This window comes from Perca flavescens, chromosome 3 (assembly GCF_004354835.1).
Source record: "Perca flavescens isolate YP-PL-M2 chromosome 3, PFLA_1.0, whole genome shotgun sequence".
NCBI lineage: Eukaryota > Metazoa > Chordata > Actinopteri > Perciformes > Percidae > Perca > Perca flavescens.
In genome coordinates, this window is record NC_041333.1 from 10,096,501 (window position 1) to 10,117,763 (window position 21,263).

Consider the following 21,263-nt stretch of genomic DNA (forward strand, 5'->3'; position numbering starts at 1 on the left):
CTAATGTAATGGCCTGTAACTTGGTAACCATTTGCATTTCATGTTTCCAACTTATGCTTAAATTTATACACCTCAGAGGCTGTTTAATCAGGAAGCCCCCTCAGGGCTCACTGTAACTGCTTGTTATTTGTACAAAGCCAGTTTGCTCCTAATTAAACACCTGGGAGAATGGTGTGTTCAGGTGGGTCCCATCAGAGTATAGCTGCAGGCTACCTTTTCGCAAGACCACATAACCTGCAGCAAATTCAGACACCACCGTGACATTTATTTATAATTTTACATATCGGTACTAAAAGCGGCTCTGTTTTTCTCCAGAAAGTGCCAGGGGTTTGGGATATTTATGCTCACCTCATACTGAAAACAACGCAACCTTGAAATAATGAGATTATTGTTTAGAAGGCATGCCAGTGTTGATTATGTGCCTCTCGCAGCATTTAAAAATGTGCTAAATGTCAAAGGACGAGAATAAAAAATCAGCCAAACTCATTTACTTTTAAAGGTCCCATGACATGGTGCTCTTTGGATGCTTTTATATAGACCTTAGTGGTCCCCTAATACTGTATCTGAAGTCTCTTTTATATAGACCTTAGTGGTCCCCTAATACTGTATCTGAAGTCTCTTTTATATAGACCTTAGTGGTCCCCTAATACTGTATCTGAAGTCTCTTTTATATAGACCTTAGTGGTCCCCTAATACTGTATCTGAAGTCTCTTATATAGACCTTAGTGGTCCCCTAATACTGTATCTGAAGTCTCTTATATAGACCTTAGTGGTCCCCTAATACTGTATCTGAAGTCTCTTATATAGACCTTAGTGGTCCCCTAATACTGTATCTGAAGTCTCTTATATAGACCTTAGTGGTCCCCTAATACTGTATCTGAAGTCTCTTATATAGACCTTAGTGGTCCCCTAATACTGTATCTGAAGTCTCTTATCCTTAGTGGTTCCCTAATACTGTATCTGAAGTCTCTTTCCTGAAATTCAGCCTTGGTGCAGAATTACAGCCACTAGAGCCAGTCCCACAATGAGCTTTCCTTAGGATGTGTAATTTCTGTCTGTAGCTACTGAGGAGGAGAGTGGGGGGGGCAAGGTGGAGGGTGGGGTGTGGCCTTAACCAACTGCCACTTTACTCGTTTGAAAGCCATGATGTCTTTCTCGCATGGGTGGGCCAAAATCTCTGGGTGGGCAAAGCAGAGAAAGGGGAGGTAACCTTGCTCCTTATGACCTCATAAGGAGAAGATTCCAGATCGGCCCATCTGAGCTTTCATTTTCTCAAAGGCAGAGCAGGATACCCAGGGCTCGGTTTACACCTATCACCATTTCTAGCCACTGGGGGACCATAGACAGGCTGGGGGAACGCATATTAATGTTTAAAAAAACCTCAAAGTGAAATTTTCATGCCATGGGACCTTTTTTTTAATATGTAAATGTATGTGTATTATTTCAAACTAAAAGAAAATAATCTTTTAAGTGTGGTTTGACAAAACAATGGGAACATCTGGCAGTCTAACTCTCAATTTGCATTTAATGCTATACTTATTAAAGCTAATTGTAAATTTTTATTGAGGTTCAAAAGCTGTGAAGTTTGCAATGTGTTGATTTACATGAAGGCGTCGTATAATTTATTTCTGTTTGCAGGTACACCCAGTGTGTTGCCTGTTGACAGAGACGCCAGGTCCCAGGGCCATCTCCCACGAAAGATGATCCATTTCTAGGAACGGCACACCAGATATAGCCTGGTGTACTCCCCTCGAGCCAATGAGACGTTTTAAAACCTTAGGGGCCGTGGTTGTCCTGGTCACTTTGTTCCTGATCTACTTCTACTCAACGCTCCACCTGGAGACGGCCTACAGCCGCAGGGCTGGACCCGGCGGGCTCCTGAAGCATCCCACCCGCCAGGTTCAAGACAGCGATGTGAAGACACCGTCCGCCACCACACCTCACCCTGATGTCCACGAGGTGTCCGTCTCTGATGTCTTCAGAGAGACCATCCCTCGCAACGGCGCGTACTGGAACCGCCTGCTCTACGCTGCCCTCCGGAATCTGGACAAGGGAGAAGACCCTTTCAGACGCGACACCAATTGGTCCGGCTGCAGGGAGACGAATCGAGAGCTTCTGCAGAACAACGTGCACGACTTTGCCTCCTACCCCGTCTTATTCCAGGACTTTTTGGAGGGCATGAAGTGCAGGACCCCTCCAGTCCTGCTCGATCAACCCAACAAGTGCATCTCTGGCGACGGGAAGGCAGACAACCAGACCTTCCTGCTTTTTGCTATCAAGTCAACCCCTGGGAACTTTGAGCGGAGGCAGGCGGTGCGGGAGACCTGGGGGCGAGAGGGACCACATCAGAGTGGACTGCGAGTGCGCACTGTGTTTCTGCTGGGTAGCCCCCCGCTGGACGACCCCCACCTAGCCCCACTGCTGTCATTTGAAGCGAGCCACTTTAAGGACCTGGTGCAGTGGGACTTCCACGAGTCGCTCTTGAACCTGACGCTCAAAATGAACGCGTTCCTCCAGTGGATGCTGAAAAACTGCCCCAGTGCCTCCTTCGTCTTCAGCGGGGACGACGACGTGTTTGTGAACACGCCGGCGGTACTCGGCTACCTGCGGTACTCGGCTACCTGCGGTCTCTGGAGCCTTCCAAGGCCTCTCGGTTGTATGTTGGACATGTCATAAGCACAGCGAATCCCCTCAGGGACCCTGCGAGCAAGTACTACATTCCCCTGAGCTTCTACGACGGCCCATACCCTGCGTACGCCGGCGGGGGCGGTTTTCTGATCTCTGGAGCGTTGCTGCACCGCCTACACGCAGTTTCACGCGTCATTCCTTTTTTCCCCATCGACGACGTCTACACTGGCATGTGCATTAAGGCTATGGGGGTTTCTCCGGAGGCAAACGACGGCTTTCAGACATTTGACGTCAAGGAGGAGGATCGTGAGAACCTGTGTGTACATAAGAGTCTTCTTCTGATTCACCAGCGCTCCCCACAGCAGACCAAGAAGCTGTGGAAGGGCATTCACAGCCCCTTGTTGACTTGTTGAATAGGACTGGGGCCCGTTGCAGGAAACTCTGAGGCTAACCCTGATCTCGGAGTTGATTTACCCTGAGATGGGGAAACTCTTGAGTTTTCGGTTCCAGAACGGCTGATTCGAGTTGGTTCAATCAACTCGGAGTAGGTTGACTCAGAGTTAAGCGCGTGCACCACCACAATAAAAAGGCAGCAAGAATGGAGCCATGATACTACGATTCACCATGGTCACAACCACAAACAAACAGGTCGGCGGAAATACTCATGCGCAGAGAGAGAATTTGCGTGTGAGAAAATTGCTGCTAGAGTAAATGCGTACGTTCCAATATAGTGTATTAATATCATATTTAATCATGAGTATAATATTACTGGTGAAATGGTATTGAACCTATAATTCAATTTTATTTATACTATCAGTTCATAACAAGAGTTATCTCAAGACACTTTACAGATAGAGTAGGTCTAGACCACACTCTATAACTTACAAAGACCCAACAGTGGCTTTGCTAATATGCTCTGCATCACCAACGTTGTAAAGAAAACGTAATGCGACACAAATGATCTGCTGGGATGTAGAGCATGTCCACGATGGGTGACGTGAGTGATAGGAGGGCGGATACTGATAGACTGGGAAGAAAAACGATCCGGCTCAAATAAGAAGTTATCTGGAAATTAAAAGGCATCTATAGTCGGGGCCTCAATATCATCTCCCGACATATGTTTAACTCCCTGCGAAGTAATACAGCTTCTTCATCAACGGGATCGTCAACATAAGGAAATGCCATGTTTTGAGATCTTTATTTTATTTTTTTTTTTATATATAATCTGCCTAATACAGTTACCAAACCTGTTTTTTTATTTATGCAGATAAACTGCGCTAAAATGCGCCTGTTAATACTGAATGAATGAATGAGGAAATGAGAGCGCTGTGTCAGAGGGAGGAGACTGAGAGAAGAAAACCTGCTTCCATTACAATGTCACTTCAAAAAAAAAAAAAAAAAAGAACTGAATCAAGAATATTAAAGTTTCATAGTTTATTTCACAAAACACCAAACATGTAACATGAGTGTACAGTTCAGGGATTTAGAATAGTGTGTAACAGCATTACAGCATACAAACCCATTTAAAATCTGGGTCTGTTCACTAAAAAACATTCAAATAGTAGTTTTTTTTCTTCTTTTTATTTTTAAACACAAGTTTGTCAGTCACCTTAATGATACACAAGGAAACGTTTTTAAATACCAGGATCACTGGAGAGGACAGTTACAGTAGAGGGAACATTAACAACATGGGTACAATTCTAACAATTATTGCTCGATTTGTCAGTTTCAAACTGCACCAGCTGGTGCTTTTTTTGCTGCTCTGCAAAAAGAACAGTGGTAACCTTGGGAACGAGAGTGTGGTTTAATAATCATTAAAGAGCTCTACTATGGACAGCAAATCTATTAACTTAAGGCACCAAACCCAGAGGCATGAAGGACAATATTTTTCTCTCTTCCTCAGTTGTGCAGAAAGAAATGACACACGTCATATCAAAACTATATTTGTGTGCAACGGTTTAGGTTAGTCTCAATCGTCACCCACTCCCACATTTAGTCAGCAAACTGCAAGTGGATCCACCCTGTGGATGCAGTTATTTATCGTACAGGTCGAGTGGGTAGTGCTCTTTGTACTGCTGCACGTGCCTCCACATGGATTCTCGCTGCTTGTTCAGACCGGGCGTCATCTCCTGGTACACGTCGGTGAACATCAGCTCTACGTTGGGCTTCAGGCGTTTCTCGGCCCTCTCGAATGCCTCCATCACCGTTTTGCGCGACTGCTTCCGCCAGCTCCTCTCGTCGTCCTCGCTCCACCAGCCGCGGGCCGTCATGTAGTGTCTCAGCCGGGAGATGGGATGGTCCTGCTTGTCCCAGTAGTTCACCTCATCCACCGAGCGGTACGCCGAGCTGTCGTCACTGGTGCTGTGGTGCCCGATTCTGAGGAATGCAAATAATGCTCTTACTTCAGTCGACTTCGCATACTACATCATTTTAGGGGTAGGTACATTTTCAACAGTTCTTTAAAAAAAATCTCATTCTGTTGTTATAATTGCAACCCATTTATTCAAATCGTGCCACCTCATCCTCTTTATTTCATAAACAACTCCTAATTTTAAAATATGAATACTATTAAATCAAAATTAAATCAACTTTACCAGATGTTAAGGAAACATGCTAAGTTGAAATACTATCTTCTCTGACAACAATGCTAAAGCCAGTATTTTCTCATTTTGAAACGTGCTACTTAACTTTAGGAAAACAAAGGAGCCTGTTCAGCGGCTGTAGCCGACAAATGATGACTGCGACCTGGGCACGGACAGCCGCGAGGTCGTGTTTTTAGCGATTGTTGCAGTAAGGTTTAGCCGAGAAAAGGTGGGTGTCAGTCAGGTACGGAGCTCCAATAAAGCACAGGCTTTTATAACGTCAACACAGCCAGCATCTAGACACTCTGATGCGCTGTTGAGTAATATCTGGCAATGCGAGACTAGCAACTAGCTAACAACCTGGCAACCCCCATGAACTTCGAATCGGGGAGGAGGGGCTGACTCTCTCCAGTATTTTTGAATTTGGACTGCGCTAACCATTTTAAATGCTGGCTGTCAAAGTTAATATCACAAATATGGGTTTCTTAACAACCAAATTGCCCCAAAATAACTTGGATGCATGCATGTACGTTGCATGGAACCCAGACAACATATACATCCATGCATCTATGTTCTTCGCAGGTAAGATTCATGATTACATCCACTGAATTTGGGTTGTTATATTTAATTTCATGGCATTTGAAATTTTTTTTTTTTTTTTAAATGGTTTCTAAACAGCATCCTGACCAAACTTTGACATAAACAAGTCTGATTCACTCAACATCCTCTGATCTTAAAACTTAGCACAATAAGTAAGGAAATTTGTGTTTGGTAGATTATTTCTCTGTGGTAACAATGCTTTTTGGCTATAAATCATATAGCGTTGGAAAGCCTGTTTAGTTCCCTTTCAAATGGTGCCGCATTTGTAAGGACCATGCATTTGTGGGATGAGCAGCAGCGCACTGCTGTGGGATGGCATCCCATTCTTCAACCAGCATTTGTCGCAAGTCAGCCAACGTGGTTGTGCTGGTCACTCTGACACGAACAGCACCAGCGGCAAACCCATATCTCCACAGTCTGGGCCCGAACTCTATCCTCCAAGATGACAACGCTCGCCCCCACAGGGCGGGGTTTATCAGAGACTACCTCCAGAATGTGGGTGTGGAGAGGATGGAAGGGCCTGCCAGTAGTCCTGACCTCAACCCCATTGAACACTTGTGGGATCAGCTTGGGGGTGCTGTTCGTGCCAGAGTGACCAACACAACCACGTTGGCTGACTTGCGACAAATGCTGGCTGAAGAATGGGATGCCATCCCACAGCAGTGTGTGACCAGGCTGGTGACCAGCATGAGGAGGAAGTTCCAGGCTGTTGTGGCTGTGTATGGTTCTTCCACACGCTGCTGAGGCTCCTCTTTGTGAAATGAAGAAATTGCCTTTTTTTTTTTTTTTTTTTTTTTAAACTGTCCATCATGGGTCTGACAATGTTCTAGGGGTGAACTGCTCAATGGTGTACACTCATAATGGTCATTAGGCCTCTAGGCTCAAGTCCCAGTTTGTTATATTCCGTTAACTGTTAATTCAGCTGGTTCCACCTTAAAACTGAGATCATAACTCCACAAAATATTTGTGTGTTAATAATGGCACAGTTAAAAGGATACGTCACCGTTTGTTGAAATAGGTCTTATCACGGTCTCCCCTAGCTGTAGATAGGTGGGCCAACGCATTTTTTGTGCATGCATTGTTTTAGTCCGGTGCAACACCGGCAGCGTCGCCGCTAGTTAGCTTAGCGTAGTGAATGGAATCCTATGTTGCCAGTTAGCAAGTTGTGAGTAAAAGTGAGCCAACAAAAGACAAAAAAAACAACCTAATTACTTGCTCTGAGACAAAAAAATACGTTGGCCCACCTATCTACAGCCAGGGTAGACAGTCATAAGCACTATTTCAACATACGGTGGCGTATTCCTTTAAAGACACTGAATGTTAAATGGTGGTCATTCTGTGTTTAATGACAAATTCTATATACATATTGTACATCTGTTTTGTAATTTGTCCATTCTGCATTCACCTCAAACTAAAGAGGGTTGCCATTTCAACAAATTTAAGTAGCAAAAATCAAACATTTCTAATAACCACAGTAGGATGAGCTGTCAGCTTAAAAGTCGTCTCAGTGAAAACGCAGAACGGTCGAAAATCCCTCAAACAAACTAACCTGTAGGTCATCGCCTCGATGAGGAAGGGCTGGTTCTCAGCCACGGCTCTGCGGCGCGCTTCCTTCGTAGCGTTGTACACGGCAAACACGTCGTTCCCGTCGACACGGATGGACAGCATGCCGTACCCCGGACCGCGAGCAGCTGTTCAATCACAGGAAGAAGGAATCTTGTGTTCATACGAGCGGCTGAGAATTCCTAATACATGGGTCTGAATACAGCGGAGAAACGCATCTTACCAATGCCATCGCCCCTGTACTGCTCGTTGGTGGGGGTGGAGATGGCGTAGCCGTTGTTACGACAGAAGAATATCAGCGGGCACTCGAGCGTGGCAGAGAAGTTGAAGCCGGCGTGTGCGTCCCCTTCGCTGGCCGCGCCCTCTCCAAAATAACAGATCACAGCCCGGTTCATGTTTTCTCTCTTGAGGGCATATGCAGCTCCGGCCGCTGAAACACACACACACACACACACACACACACACACACACACACACACACACACACACACACACACACACACACACACACACACACACACACACACACACACACACACACACACACACACACACACACTAGGGATGGCGAAAACTAAAAATTTTCTTCACCGGTCACTGAGCCTCATTAACCGGTTAAAACCGGTTAACCGTTTAGTTTAAAATATGCTACGCTATTTGAAATAACAGCCATTTCGAGCCGCGCCTGCAATTTCTCAACACACACACACACACACACACACCTGGACGCTGGGCTTCTGCGTGATGATTGGAGGGTCTGTCGAAGGACTGTCTCCTTTTGATTGACAGTGATTTTGTACTATAAGGGCCGTTACAGAGTCAACGCATCAGTACGCGTCCGCAAGGCTACGCATCGCTACGCTTCGGCCGCCATTATGCGTCGATGCGTAGCCAAATGTGTCGTCCTAGTTTTTGATACGCCGACGCGCGGTGCAAGACAATACTATCGTTGTCGGTGGGGGCGACACTGCATGTATTGTAGTAGTGCCCTATATTTAAATATAGGATACTATATTCTACATTATCTAAAAATATTGAATCAACTTAGCAGAGCAAATTCATCAAACATAGGACTACTGAGTCACATTTGTCGGTATGTATCAACGTTCTGTGTGTGTGTCTATGCTGTGTGCCCTCCTCAAGAGGCTGAAATAGCGTACAGCAGGAGAGAGAGAGAGAGACCCAAATGTATTTATATATTTTTAAAACCTGCTAAACCTGCTAAATGTATTGGTCAGTGCTACCCAATCGTAGTACACTGTACTGGTGGGGAAACACGCCAGCATCTGATAAAAAGAAGTCAGCCAGCCAGCTGCTCCCTGACGAGAGCCACTCTCCGGGAGGGTCTGGCTCTACCGACCGAACACCGTGGAGCACTCTGCTGCCCCCTGTTGCGTGGGCGTGTATTGCATTTCACGCATCGTCCATGACGCTTGCGTCTACTTGCGTCCGCTGTTTAGACTATGAAAGGGAGCGCGTCGCTCGCGTTGCTTGTTCGCGTTGCTTGTTCGCGTTGCTTGTTCGCGTTGCTTGTTCGCGTTGCTTGTTTGCGTTGCTTGTTTGCGTTGCTTGTTCGCGTTGACTCTGTAACGGCCCTAAAAAGTCACCGAAGCTGTTCAAGCAGAGCTCAGCTCAGTCCCATCGTGGATTTTACAAGTCTAGTTGAAAGACGAACTGCTGCAACCTGTTTCTTGGTATTTGCTTGACGAAATTGCTAGCCAATTTCCATCGTACATTTCATACAATTATACACCACATTCCTTGTTTCAGTTTAACCTAATTCCCACATTTCCTCCTTCGAGTTTAATATTGTTTTGTTAGATCGTTTGTTCATTCATTCATTCATTCATACAGGCTAAGCTAGTGTTGTAGGGGTGAACTCTTATATACTGTCTATGGGTGAACTAGCCAGCTAGCAAACTGCACACGATGGCAGACAATGCTACTATTGTCGACCTGAGTTTGGCGATGCCATTTGAAAGTCTTCCTTATGAGGAAAAACTTAGAATTAAACAGCAGGGTTAGATCAACACTTAAGATTGATTTAGTGCAAAAGACAGGGCAAAGTAACCGGTCTGTTCAGCTCCCCTGGTATGACAAAGTTAGCTGGCTGTGCTGTGACAAAGAAAATGTACTGCTGGCCATTCCTCTTGATGAAACCTTCCCATGGATATTATATAATTAAATATTATTTTATATATATATATATATATATATATATATATATATATATATATATATATATATATATATATTATAATATTAACATAAATAAATGGACAAATTGTATTATGTAGGCCAAAAATGAGCTTCCCCTCTTTGAATGACCAGCAGCCGCCACTGATTTACAGGTATATGTATGCATTTGAGAGAATGGAGAGCTTTACACAGGTGCACAGCAGCTCACCCTGGGGAATCTGAGTGGCCAGAGGAGAGGAGATGGTGACAAAGTTCAGATCTTTGCTGCCGTAGTGCACGGGCATCTGCCGGCCCTTGCCCAGGTCATCGGCGTTGGCGTAGCACTGAGCCATGAACAGATCCAGAGGGAAACCCCTGTACATCAGCACTCCTGCAGGGCAGCATAGGAATTATAACACTGTTACTCCCAAGATAAGAAACCCTGGGCAATGATGGTTATAACTAACTCAATGGGCATGCAGGAGGTAATGTATATGAGCCAGAAGGTTGAAAGGTAGGAATTAGTAAGAAGGTTATATGGAAAAGGGGAAAAAAGCAGTGGTTAAAAGGGGAGACATGGGCAGGGGGGCATCCAAGGGGTGAGATGGGTTGGGAGGGTTAACATTTTAGACAAAATACCTGCAAAGATTGATCAACGAATTGATTAGTTGTCAAGTATTAAATTAATTGCCAACTACTTTGATAATCAATGAATTGGTTTGAGAATTTTTTTTTAATGAAAAAATAAATAAATTCTCTGTCAGCATGTTAAATGTGAATACATTCTAGTTTCTTCTCTCCTCTGTGACAGTAAAGTGAATATCTTTGAGTTGGGGACAAAACAAGAAATTTGAGGATGTCATCTTGGGTTTTGGAAAACACAGATCCACATTTTTCACCATTTTCTGACATTTTATAGACCAAACATCTATTCCATTAATAGAGAAAATGATCGACAGAGTAATCAACAATGAAAATAATCTTTATTTTCAGCCCTATAAGATTAACTATGTTTTGTTAAAGACTCATCTGAATGGTCTGTTTCTAGATGTATGTATATGTGCGTATGTATATGTGCATAAATATATATATATATATTTTTGTTTTTGTTTTTGCTGCTGTATGAAATGTGATCCACAATATAGACTGCCTTTCTGATTTTTCTGAATGACAGAATGCTGACTGATGCAGTGGGACATAGGTGTGTTGCTGACTGAATGAAGCATTGTTTGCCTCACATGATTGTTGTGATTACTGGCACACCTCTTTAGATAAAACTGCTCAACAAGCTTGGAGCAAAGCCTCACTACAAAAAAAATAGTTGTAAATATCAAATTTAAGGTAAGTCACTTGCTTCGATCGCTATCATAACTTAAGAAGTAACCCTATTCCTAAAAGGGAATTATTTCAGGAAAAGCCACAGCATGCAGTACATTTCTGAAAGTGTGTGTGTGTGTGTGTGTGTGTGTGTGTGTGTGTGTGTGTGTGTGTGTGTGTGTGTGTGTGTGTGTGTGTGTGTGTGTGTGTGTGTGTGTGTGTGTAACGTGAGGGGTTAGGATTTTGATTGCATAGCTTTGCCGGGAAGGGGTGGGGGACTGGTTTTAGGGTGTGGGAATGATTGAGTCCATGATGATTTTATTGATGCAACTCTTTGCACATTTGTATTATTGTAAAATTAGGTGTGAACGTGTTTGTAAAATTGTATATTCTAGTGTTTTGTACTTTACTTGCATTGAATATTTATTGTTTGACTTACCTGCCAGGGACTATGGGCGGAAAATAGAAATTGTGCAATAACCTGGTGCAATGCATCTCTCCTTGGTTTTTATAAAGGTTAATGTTTAATTGTGCACTGTCCCTGTTTAAATTACATTACATGCTGTCCGATTCTTACCAGCTTCTCTGTATTGACCAAAGACTATGTCGGTTGGGTCAAGAGCAGCAGCACTACCAATATGTGTCCCCTCCTCACCATAGTTGGTCATGTAGAAGGAGATGCGACCCTGTAACAAAAAAAAAAAAAAAAAAAACGTTTCAACATTGTTCAGCGGTGTCATTGTTACCAGGAAATGCAAGAGGAAACACTAACCTGCCTCTGGGACTCATAAAGAATGCGGTCCATGGTGTTCAGCAGAGTCATCTTCTGGTAAAAGTTCAAAACGGTCTCTTTGGAGAGCTGAGCAGGGGAGAAACATACAAAACCACCAAAACATTAACTGAATGGAGGTCACAGTGCCTCTTTTAATAACCGGGGGCGCGGACTCTACCTGAGGGTCTTGAGAGGGGTTGATGATGTTTCCCTGTCTGTCCATCACCCGATACACTGGGATCCCAGAGATGACGTTGGGCTGGATGAACTCAAGCTGATCCACAAACTCTGCTGAGGCTCCGGGGAACTGGGGCTTTTCCAGTGTCGAGTCAAAGGGCTGCTGCCGCTGCACAGCCTGGAAGATTCATGCCAAGCATTATTTGTTAAAAAAAACATCTGTGCGGTTGCCAGGTTAGATCAGTTGGTAGAGCTGGCGCACATATATAGAGGTTTACTCCTCAACGCAGCACTTTGCTGCTTGTCATTCCCCCCCTCTCTCCCCCCTTTATTTATATCTTCATCTGTCCTGTGGAAATAAAGGCCTAAAATGCCCCAAAAAAAAATAGTCTTAAAAAAAAAATAAACATCCGTATGGGGGGCGCCCTGGTAGGTCACCTGGTAGAGCATGCGCCCCATGTACAAAGGCTTAGTCCTTAGTGCAGCAGTCCAGGGTTTGATTCTGACCTGCGACACTTGGCTGCAAGTCTTTCCACTCTCTCTCATTTTCCTGTCTACAACTGTCCTATCAATTAAAGGCCAAAAAATGTATTCTTAAAAAAACATCTGTGTGACAAAGCAAGTCAAAATAGATGCCACACAAAGGGGATTCAGCTTTCTCTTAATGTCATCCCCCCAAAAAAACAGTCAAAAGCAACGGTTGAGAATGAAAGGGAAACTGACTGTTTGCATGTCACATTACAAAAGGTGATTTTACTGGAATACGGCTCCATTTCCTGTTTGAAAAACTTCCTGCAATAGGTGTGAATCACAGATTGTGTTTATTATTAATTTAATGTTTCAGCATTAAACAGGGGCTTTCATGGGATGTTATCTTAATGCATCAGCATTACGGTTTTCTTTTTGAAGCTGTCCCCTGGAGCGGTCACATTTCTTGTTTATGTGTGTGTGTGTATATATATATATATATATATATTTTTTTTTTATAGCTCCAGTAGATTCATATACAACACTCTAAATTACTGGGCAATTGTAGTATTCATGTTGAAATTTATATTTTTATATAATGTAGGAGTACACAGGTTTGATTTAAATATTAAAATATAATTTGACTCAAAATGTATTTATTATGCAAAGCAGATTGCCAGGAAGTGCAGATATCCTGATTTATCACTAGAAGTAGACAAAGTATTCAGTGAAAGGATCAATACTTACCACAGTGTTAAAATCATAGACTGTAAATACCCTTTAAATGTACAACTAAAAAACCTGCATTCAAAGTACAAAAGTATTAGCATCAAAATATACTGTAATAATAAAGTACCAGAAGTAAAAGTATTTATTATGCCGAATGGTCCATTTCAGATAAAGATCATATTACTGGATTATAATAAGTGATGCATTAACTGCATCAATTTAATGTTGTAGCTGATAAAAGTGGGGCTTATTTTAACTATTGTATATACTGCCGGGTAGCTTAATTCATAATAATATTCATCATTTATTACATAGATTTACATTTTGCATTAATAATCTAAACCGTCAAACTAACTATTAACTAAAGGTATTAAATGTAGTGGAGTAAAAACTACCACATTTGACTCTGAAATGTAGAGGAGTAGAAGTACAACGTAGCATAAAATGGAAATGCTTGAGTAAAATACAAGTAACGTTAGCCTAAGTACTGTACTTGAGTAAATATACTCTGTTACTTCCCACCACTGCTTATTACACCGTGGCCTATTGATAGTGAAGTGAAACATGTTAACTTTATATTTTTAAATGATTTGCTATCATTATTTATACAATAAAAATATTAACTTTAGTGACAAACATCGGGCATAGACAGCATATTGACTTCATTTATTTTTATAATTTTTGATATTTCGACTTTAACTTGAAGACGGAAGTTTTATCCTACGCCCCTTTGCTCGACCAATGGCAATGCAACTAAGCTAAAGCTTTAGCCGACTAGCTAGCTAACGTTACCTAGCTAAGCTTCAGAGTCACAACGTCCAACACAAGGTGCACTAGTGCCATTCAAGCTGCTGATTAAAAATGAATCATATTATATTCACAAAACATTTGGGCACCTACAATTTGACTTAATATACTGCGTTGGAGAATCAGTACATAATTACTCTACGTTAGTTTCTGCAAGTTTCTGCAAGGTTGTCAGCTAGCTCAAACGTTAAGCTAGCTGGCTCACAACCCATCGCGACATCTGGAGAAGTCAAGCAACGCGTTCTTGTGAATCCTTGATGGGTCCTCAAAACCAGACAGCTCTAATCATTACAAATTTAAACTTCATACATACAGTTAACTATCTCGTGGCTGAATACTAAAATTGACATCCAAGTTTTGATAGTAGGCCACTGTCAGACCACTTTTTCCAACAACCCTGTGGATGCTAAAGCGACCTTTCGTGTTACTAAGCTAGCTAACGCTAGCTACCTTATCTCTAACAGAACAATACAGCAATGTTTCACTTTTTTATAAACTTACACCGACTCTGAAGGCTCTGTGTTGAAGCAGCCTCGATGCCTTCAGTCCTGCCGTCTGACGAACAACATGGAAACATACTCCATACATTTTGTTTATACTCCTCACAGCAGCCATCAGGACCGTCCACGGCTGATAGCTTGTCAGGAATGTTAAAACTCTTCTGTAAATATGTAAGAATTATGTGACAAAACTAGTTAACAATAACCGTTTGAGCGCTTTTCAGTCTTCAGCACTGATATCCTTACATCCACAATCACACTTGTCAGGCAGGTGGAACAGCTACAAACGGCAGTGTCGTGTCAACCACAATCATGATGACATCCGGTCCGCCTTCAAATTAAGAATCAAAGTGACCAAAAGTACAAACCTGTATTTAGCAAGGGGACCGCACACTGTGGCAGAAGAAGTACTGATACCTTTAACTTGTATAAAAGCTCTCTGTTACAAGTAAAAGTCATGCATTAAGATCTAAATCAGAAATTAACTAAAGTTAGGAAATTGGAGTAAAAGAACATTATTTCCCCCTAAATATACTAAGTTGGCTACTTCAGTAAATTTAGCTTAGGCCTACGTTACATTCCACTTCTATATGTTTTAAATATCTGATTTAAGTTTGATTAACGTTTTTTTTTTAACGATAACTGTAACAATTTAAAAGCAATGTACTAACCTATGAAATAGCCATCCAAATAAAGGCATTTTAACTTGAAGAAGAGTGCCTTGCACTTGTCTTATACAAACACACACACACACACACACACACACACACACACACACACACACACACACACACACACACACACACATATAGACACACACGCACACAGAGACACACACACAGAGACACACACATTCTAACACATACAGACACACACAAACACACACACATTCTCACACATAGACACACACACACACACACACACACACACACACACATAGAGACACACACACACATAGACAAATACAGACAAACACACACATTCTAACACATACAGACACACACACATTCTAACACATACAGACACACACACACACACACACACACACACACACACACACACATGGACACGCACATTCTCACACATACAGACACACACACACACACACACACACACACACACACTCTCACACACAGACATCCCCCCTCTCTTATCACTGCTTGTTTCCAATCGTCTCTGAATAATGTGTGTATGAAGTCCCGTCAGCCTCCGTGGTTTTAGAATCGTGTAAAGGACATTGATTACTGGATAGAGAGCTTATGCTGCAAAGTTTCCTCTGATGATGAGATAAAGAAGTCATGTTTGATAAAAAAAAAGAAAAAAAAAAGAGCAGCTGCTGATGATGACTGGCGTAGAGCATATGAGCTGAGTGGTGTCAGTGTGTGTCGACCTCGGAGCAGAATGGCTGCAGTCACACAGCTCTCCTTCCTGCTGTTTGCTCTCCTCAACAACATCCATGCAGAAGAACGCGTTGTCATCCAAAAGGAAAGATCTCCAGATATGTTGGTGAGGAGAAGCTTGTCCTGTGGAACACCTCTGACCTCTGGTCCAAAAACTCCTCAGTACCTGAACACTTGAAACGACGACTTGTCAGCACGGTGAATACTTCTTCTTACACCATCCTCAACCTGACCCATTCAGACTCCGGCCCGTACCGAGAGGAGTGTTGGACTGAGGGCAACGTGACGCATGAGAACAACATCACTATTACTGTTTGTACTTCAATAGATTGGACATGTATTGCAGTGAGACTTGGAGAAACAGTGGACCTGCCATGTGAGGGAGCATCTGATAATCTGGATATCCACTGGCTCAAACAGGACTCTAGATATGAGCAAGAAACATGGAGCAGAGTTTTTGGGGACTATAGGACATCAGTGATGGACAATGTTAGAGGAAGATACCAAGTGGTGACAAACACATCAGCTCTTCGTGCATCCAACGTCACCACAACAGACTTTACATGGTACAGATGTACAGATGTGTGTTAGCAGTTACACTGTAGAGAACAAAACCAGACTGTTCCTTCAGTAGACCAAAACTACTCGCTGGTGTTTTCATCCCTAATGTTAAATCACTCAAGTCTGTACAACTGTAAAGTCTCTATGAGAGAGCAACAGTATTATCTGGTGGTGTGTCCCAAATTTGCCCCTACTGCTGTAGAGCTCTTCTCAGAGGGAGAAGAAGTCACTCTCAGATGCAGCGACTGGAGAAAGGATAAGGTGCAAGATTGGTTTATCAAGTCACACCGAACAGAGGGAAGAATCTTTAATGTAGAGTCTAATCAGAGTATGAGCAGAGTGAGCTGGTACCTTGATAATGGGAGCCTGGTTATCTCTAATATCTCAGTGGGAGACGCAGGGGAGTACTGGTGTGTAGTTTCTAACCCAGATGATGGTGACCAGTGTGAGTAAATAGCGAGAATTCTGTTAGTGTACATCGAGCCCTTTGGGATTTACTCCACCTTCTTCAAAGTGCGATGCTCAGTGCTCAGTGTTCTGCTGCTGATGCTCTGTGCTGCTGTAGTCGCTGTGAATTTCATCATTGGCTTTAATACAGCCTGGTATACACTGGCTTTAAAACAAGGGATGGGACCCATTCATGCAGAGAAAACATTTCAACTAGAACACAAAAGACAAAGAGAGGGATTACAAAAACAACAAACACAAATGATGGGAAATAAGACATAAATACCTCAACTTATAAATACCCAATGATTATTATTATAATAATATAAAATAAGTTTTGAATGTTAGAAGTGAACCTTTGATCCTGACAGGGTGCAGATATTCCCTTATCGTCTGTATTAGTACGCTGTGCGTGTATATATATATATATATATATATATATATATATATATATGATATTATATTGTATATATATTGAGTTAGTTGATCTTTTTTTGATGTTGTTGTGGATGCGTGTGTGGATGCGTGTGATTATAGGGATCACTGCTTTAGGCTGCACCCTGACCCAGGAGGGGGGGAGGGGGGCATTGGTTTAATAGTTTAACATGTTGGGAATTCACTTTTTAACATTACTGTCACCTAAGAGTTTTATTATAGATAATTTTACCTTTATGTTAACTATCACTTTATGTCTGTGTGTGTTTCTGTGTGTGTGTGTGTGTGTGTGTGTGTGTGTGTGTGTGTGTGTGTGTGTGTGTGTGTGTGTGGGTGTGTGTGTTCCAGATATTTTAATTAAAATCTAAAGATTATGTGATGTTTTATATTATATATGAAGGAATATGAATTGTCTTTAATGCATTTATAATAGTTGGATCTTGCAATGTTGTCAGTGTTATAAACGTGTTATTATATCTTGATCTATATCTCTCTATAATCTATCGTCTGTATAACAAACATTATTAATGAACAATAAAACTTTACTGTTTTGATTGTGATTTCTGATTAATTATTATAAACAACATATCTCTCTGTCTGTAAAATCAGTAAGTAAAGTTTATTTCTAGAGCACATTTAAACACAGATTAATCTGACCAAAGTGCTGTATAAAAGAACATTAAAATGTAAATATCAAAAGATCCCAACGACATCCAAACACAGAATGATAGACATGATGAGAACAGATTGAGAGATTACAGAGTTAAAATGTCTGTATCTGAGATATAAAAACAGAAATGGTGGGAGCACATTATCAGATATATATATATATATATATATATATATATATATATATATATATATATATAGTGGGAGCACATTATCAGAGATATATATATATATATATATATATATATATATATATATATATATATATATATATATATATATATATATATATATATATATTATGTGTTTAACACACTATCTCTCTAAAACTGCACCTTTTCTTTGAATGAATCATCATTAGCTTGTTAACCCCTCCCTCCTCCCTGTTCCTGCTCTCAAACACAGCGAGCACCACTCTGTCCATGTATTTCCTTGTTCCCTCCCCTTCAGATCTACAGTTTGAAGAGGGGCGTAACCAACATGTTGAGCTGGCAGGCCCCATTTACTGCTGGAACACATGCTGTTTAGATCAGAGCTCAAACTAGTTTCAATTCTCAGGAAGTCAAACTCAGATAGGTGTGTCATTGAGAGGTGAAATGGCGCAGAAAGGAGTTCAGCTGAACAGGGAAACCTTCTCTTGTTCCATCTGTCTGGATCTACTGAACGATCCAGTGACTATTCCCTGTGGACACAGCTACTGCATGAACTGTATTCAAGAGTTCTGGGATGGAGAGGATCGTAAGTTCATCCACAGCTGCCCTCAGTGCAGGCAAACCTTTAGACCGAGGCCTGTCCTGCTGAAAAACACCATGTTAGCAGATTTAGTGGAGAAACTGAAGAAGACTGGACTCCAAGCTGCTTCTGCCGATCACTGCTCTGCTGGACCTAGAGATGTGGCCTGCGATGTCTGCACTGGGAGAAAACGGAGAGCCCTCAAGTCCTGTCTGGTGTGTCTGGTCTCTTTCTGCGAGGAACACCTTCAGCCTCATTACGACTCCCCCGCGTTTGAAAAACACAAGCTGGTGGAGCCGTCCAAGAAGCTCCAGGAGAACATCTGCTCTCGTCACGATGAGGTGATGAAGATTTTCTGCCGTACTGATCAGCAGTGTATCTGTTCTCTCTGCTTAATGGATGAACACAAAGGCCACGACACAGTCTCAGCTGCGGCAGAAAGGACTGAGAGGCAGAACAAGCTCGAGGGGAGTCGACTGAACATCCAGCAGAGTATCCAGGACAGAGAGAAAGATGTGAGGCTGCTTCAACAGCAGGCGGAGGCCATCAATCGCTCTGCTGATCAAGCAGTGGAGGACAGCGAGAAGATCTTCACTGAGCTGATCCGTCTCCTGGAGAAAAGAAGCTCTGATGTGGAGCAGCAGGTCAGATCCCAGCAGAAGAGTGAATTGAGTCGAGTCAGAGAGCTTCAGGAGAAGCTGGAGCAGGAGATCGCTGAGCTGAAGAGGAAAGACGCTGAGCTGAAGAAGCTCTCGCACACAGAGGATCACAACCAGTTTCTACACAACTACCCCTCGCTGCCACCGCTCAGCCAATCAACATCCAGCATCCACATCCGTCCTCGGCGCTACTTTATGGACGTGACAGCGGCAGTGTCAGAAGTCAGAGATAAACTACAGCACATTTTAAACGAGAAAAGGACAAACGTCTCACTGACGGGGACCGAAGTGCATGTTTCAACCACAAATCCACAACCGGAGCCCAAGACCAGAGCCGAATTCTTAAAATATTCACGTGACATCACACTGGATCCAAACACAGCAAACCCACAGCTGTTATTATCAGAGGGCAACAGAAAAGCAACAGTAATGAGAGAACAGCAGCCTTATTCTAGTCACCCAGGCAGATTCACTGGATGCCATCAGGTCCTGAGTAGAGAGAGTCTGACTGGACGTTGTTACTGGGAGTGGGAGTGGAGAGGGAGAGGAGTTGACGTAGCGGTCGCATACAAGAGCATCAGCAGAGCAGGGAGGCCGAACGAATGTGGATTTGGATTCAATGACAAATCTTGGGCGCTCGAGTGTCAGAGTAACACTTTTATCTTTCGCTACAACAAAGTCCACACTCGCGTCCCGGGTCCGGAGTCCTCCCGAGTAGGAGTGTACCTGGATCACAGTGCAGGGGTTCTGTCCTTCTACAGCGTCTCTGAAACCATGACTCTCCTCCACAGAGTCCAGACCACATTCACCCAGCCGCTCTATGCTGGACTTGGGCCTTATCCTGTTGGAGCCACTGCTGAGTTGTGTAAACTCAAATAGAGGGTTAAACGTTTTTCAACGTTTTGGTCGTCTTTTTCGACACTTTTGTGGCTTTTCCCGATGTTTTTGTCACTTCTTTTCAACGTTTTTGTTGACTTCTTCTGTGCCGGTTTAAAGTTTTTAGGAGCTTTTTCCCCCCAAGTTTTTTTTTGTTGCTTTTTCCGACATTTATGTCACTTTTTTCAACGTTCATCAATTTTTTTTCAAATGCTAACAAATTGAATAAAACACCCAAATTCAATGAAAGTAGTGAATTGATCATTTATTTTACTCGTGAAGAGCGTTCATCCACGTTACTTTTTTTTGAAAATTTGGTTGAAAGAAACCCAAATTTCTGATAGGCCTATAGAAACTTTTTGAAAATAGGTCACATTTGAACTTATTTTGAACTTACTTGACTTATTTAGTCTCCATGTTTGTTGCTGAGAGCTGATTGTTGTGGCGTGTCTTCACTGCACAGAGATCAGCTGTCAATCAAACATGCTTGGTGTTACTTTGGCATCTTGTCATTAGTTGTTGTGTGAATGTTTGAGTTCATTTTAGGTGCTCCTTGCTGTGTCTGTTTAGCCATGGAGGCTATCACTGCTCGTAATGAAGGTTGTTGTCTCTTCGACTACACAGGTCTTAGGAGAAAAAGCACTAGACTCCTTTATCGTAGATATTTAGTTCTCACCATGTTTTTAATAAAAAAAAAAAAGAAATTCAATAAAACATTTGCATTTATTTGTGTATCAGGATTACTATGGTAATAATCAATAATGAGCTCAATTATTGTTATTTTTTTTGAATCTGTACATGAAATAATTTAAGAAGTAGAAGTCAATGAACAGACTTTAACAATGGGATGTGTGAACAAACTGACGGTTAACATGATGAATAAACCAACGTGAACACAGTATTTTCTTCTTCGTCTTCATTCCAGGGCATCATACAAAGCTGACGGAGAAAATGTGAAACTGGTATGAGTATAACTGAGGCACTTTTCCTCCTGAAACAACCACAAAGTACAGTCTTCATGTTTAGTCAGTCTCTGTCCTTTCTACTTTCCTACCTAAAACAGCGTTGTCACAGAGAAATGTGTAGTTTTCTATCACTTTTTGCTTTTTACAGCCAACGTTTTCTTTGTGCCGTGTGCCAATAGATGATTTATAACACAGAAT

The 21,263-nt window shown here is 42.3% G+C and overlaps 3 protein-coding genes across 3 annotated transcripts; 2 read left to right on the plus strand and 1 right to left on the minus strand.

Moving 5' to 3' along the window:
- Window positions 1–1,758: 1,758 nt before the first annotated feature.
- On the plus strand, window positions 1,759–3,047 carry LOC114552237 (N-acetyllactosaminide beta-1,3-N-acetylglucosaminyltransferase 2). The gene is given in 2 exon segments (XM_075447417.1): window positions 1,759–2,586; window positions 2,589–3,047. Coding segments are annotated over 2 exon segments (1,281 nt in total). The 3' UTR covers window positions 3,042–3,047.
- A 1,000-nt stretch (window positions 3,048–4,047) lies between these two features.
- Window positions 4,048–14,647, minus strand: bckdha (branched chain keto acid dehydrogenase E1 subunit alpha). The gene is made up of 8 exons (XM_028574573.1): window positions 14,323–14,647; window positions 11,819–11,995; window positions 11,641–11,727; window positions 11,446–11,554; window positions 9,781–9,942; window positions 7,597–7,803; window positions 7,360–7,501; window positions 4,048–5,004 (listed from the first exon to the last, which is right to left on the minus strand). Exons 1-8 carry the CDS (start codon window positions 14,434–14,436, stop codon window positions 4,662–4,664), a joined length of 1,341 nt encoding a protein of 446 aa, XP_028430374.1. The 5' UTR covers window positions 14,437–14,647; the 3' UTR covers window positions 4,048–4,661.
- Window positions 14,648–18,380: 3,733 nt separating this feature from the next.
- On the plus strand, window positions 18,381–20,999 carry LOC114552808 (tripartite motif-containing protein 16-like). The gene has a single exon (XM_028573887.1). The coding sequence runs from the start codon at window positions 18,430–18,432 to the stop codon at window positions 20,101–20,103; it is 1,674 nt and encodes a 557-aa protein (XP_028429688.1). The 5' UTR covers window positions 18,381–18,429; the 3' UTR covers window positions 20,104–20,999.
- Window positions 21,000–21,263: the final 264 nt, after the last annotated feature.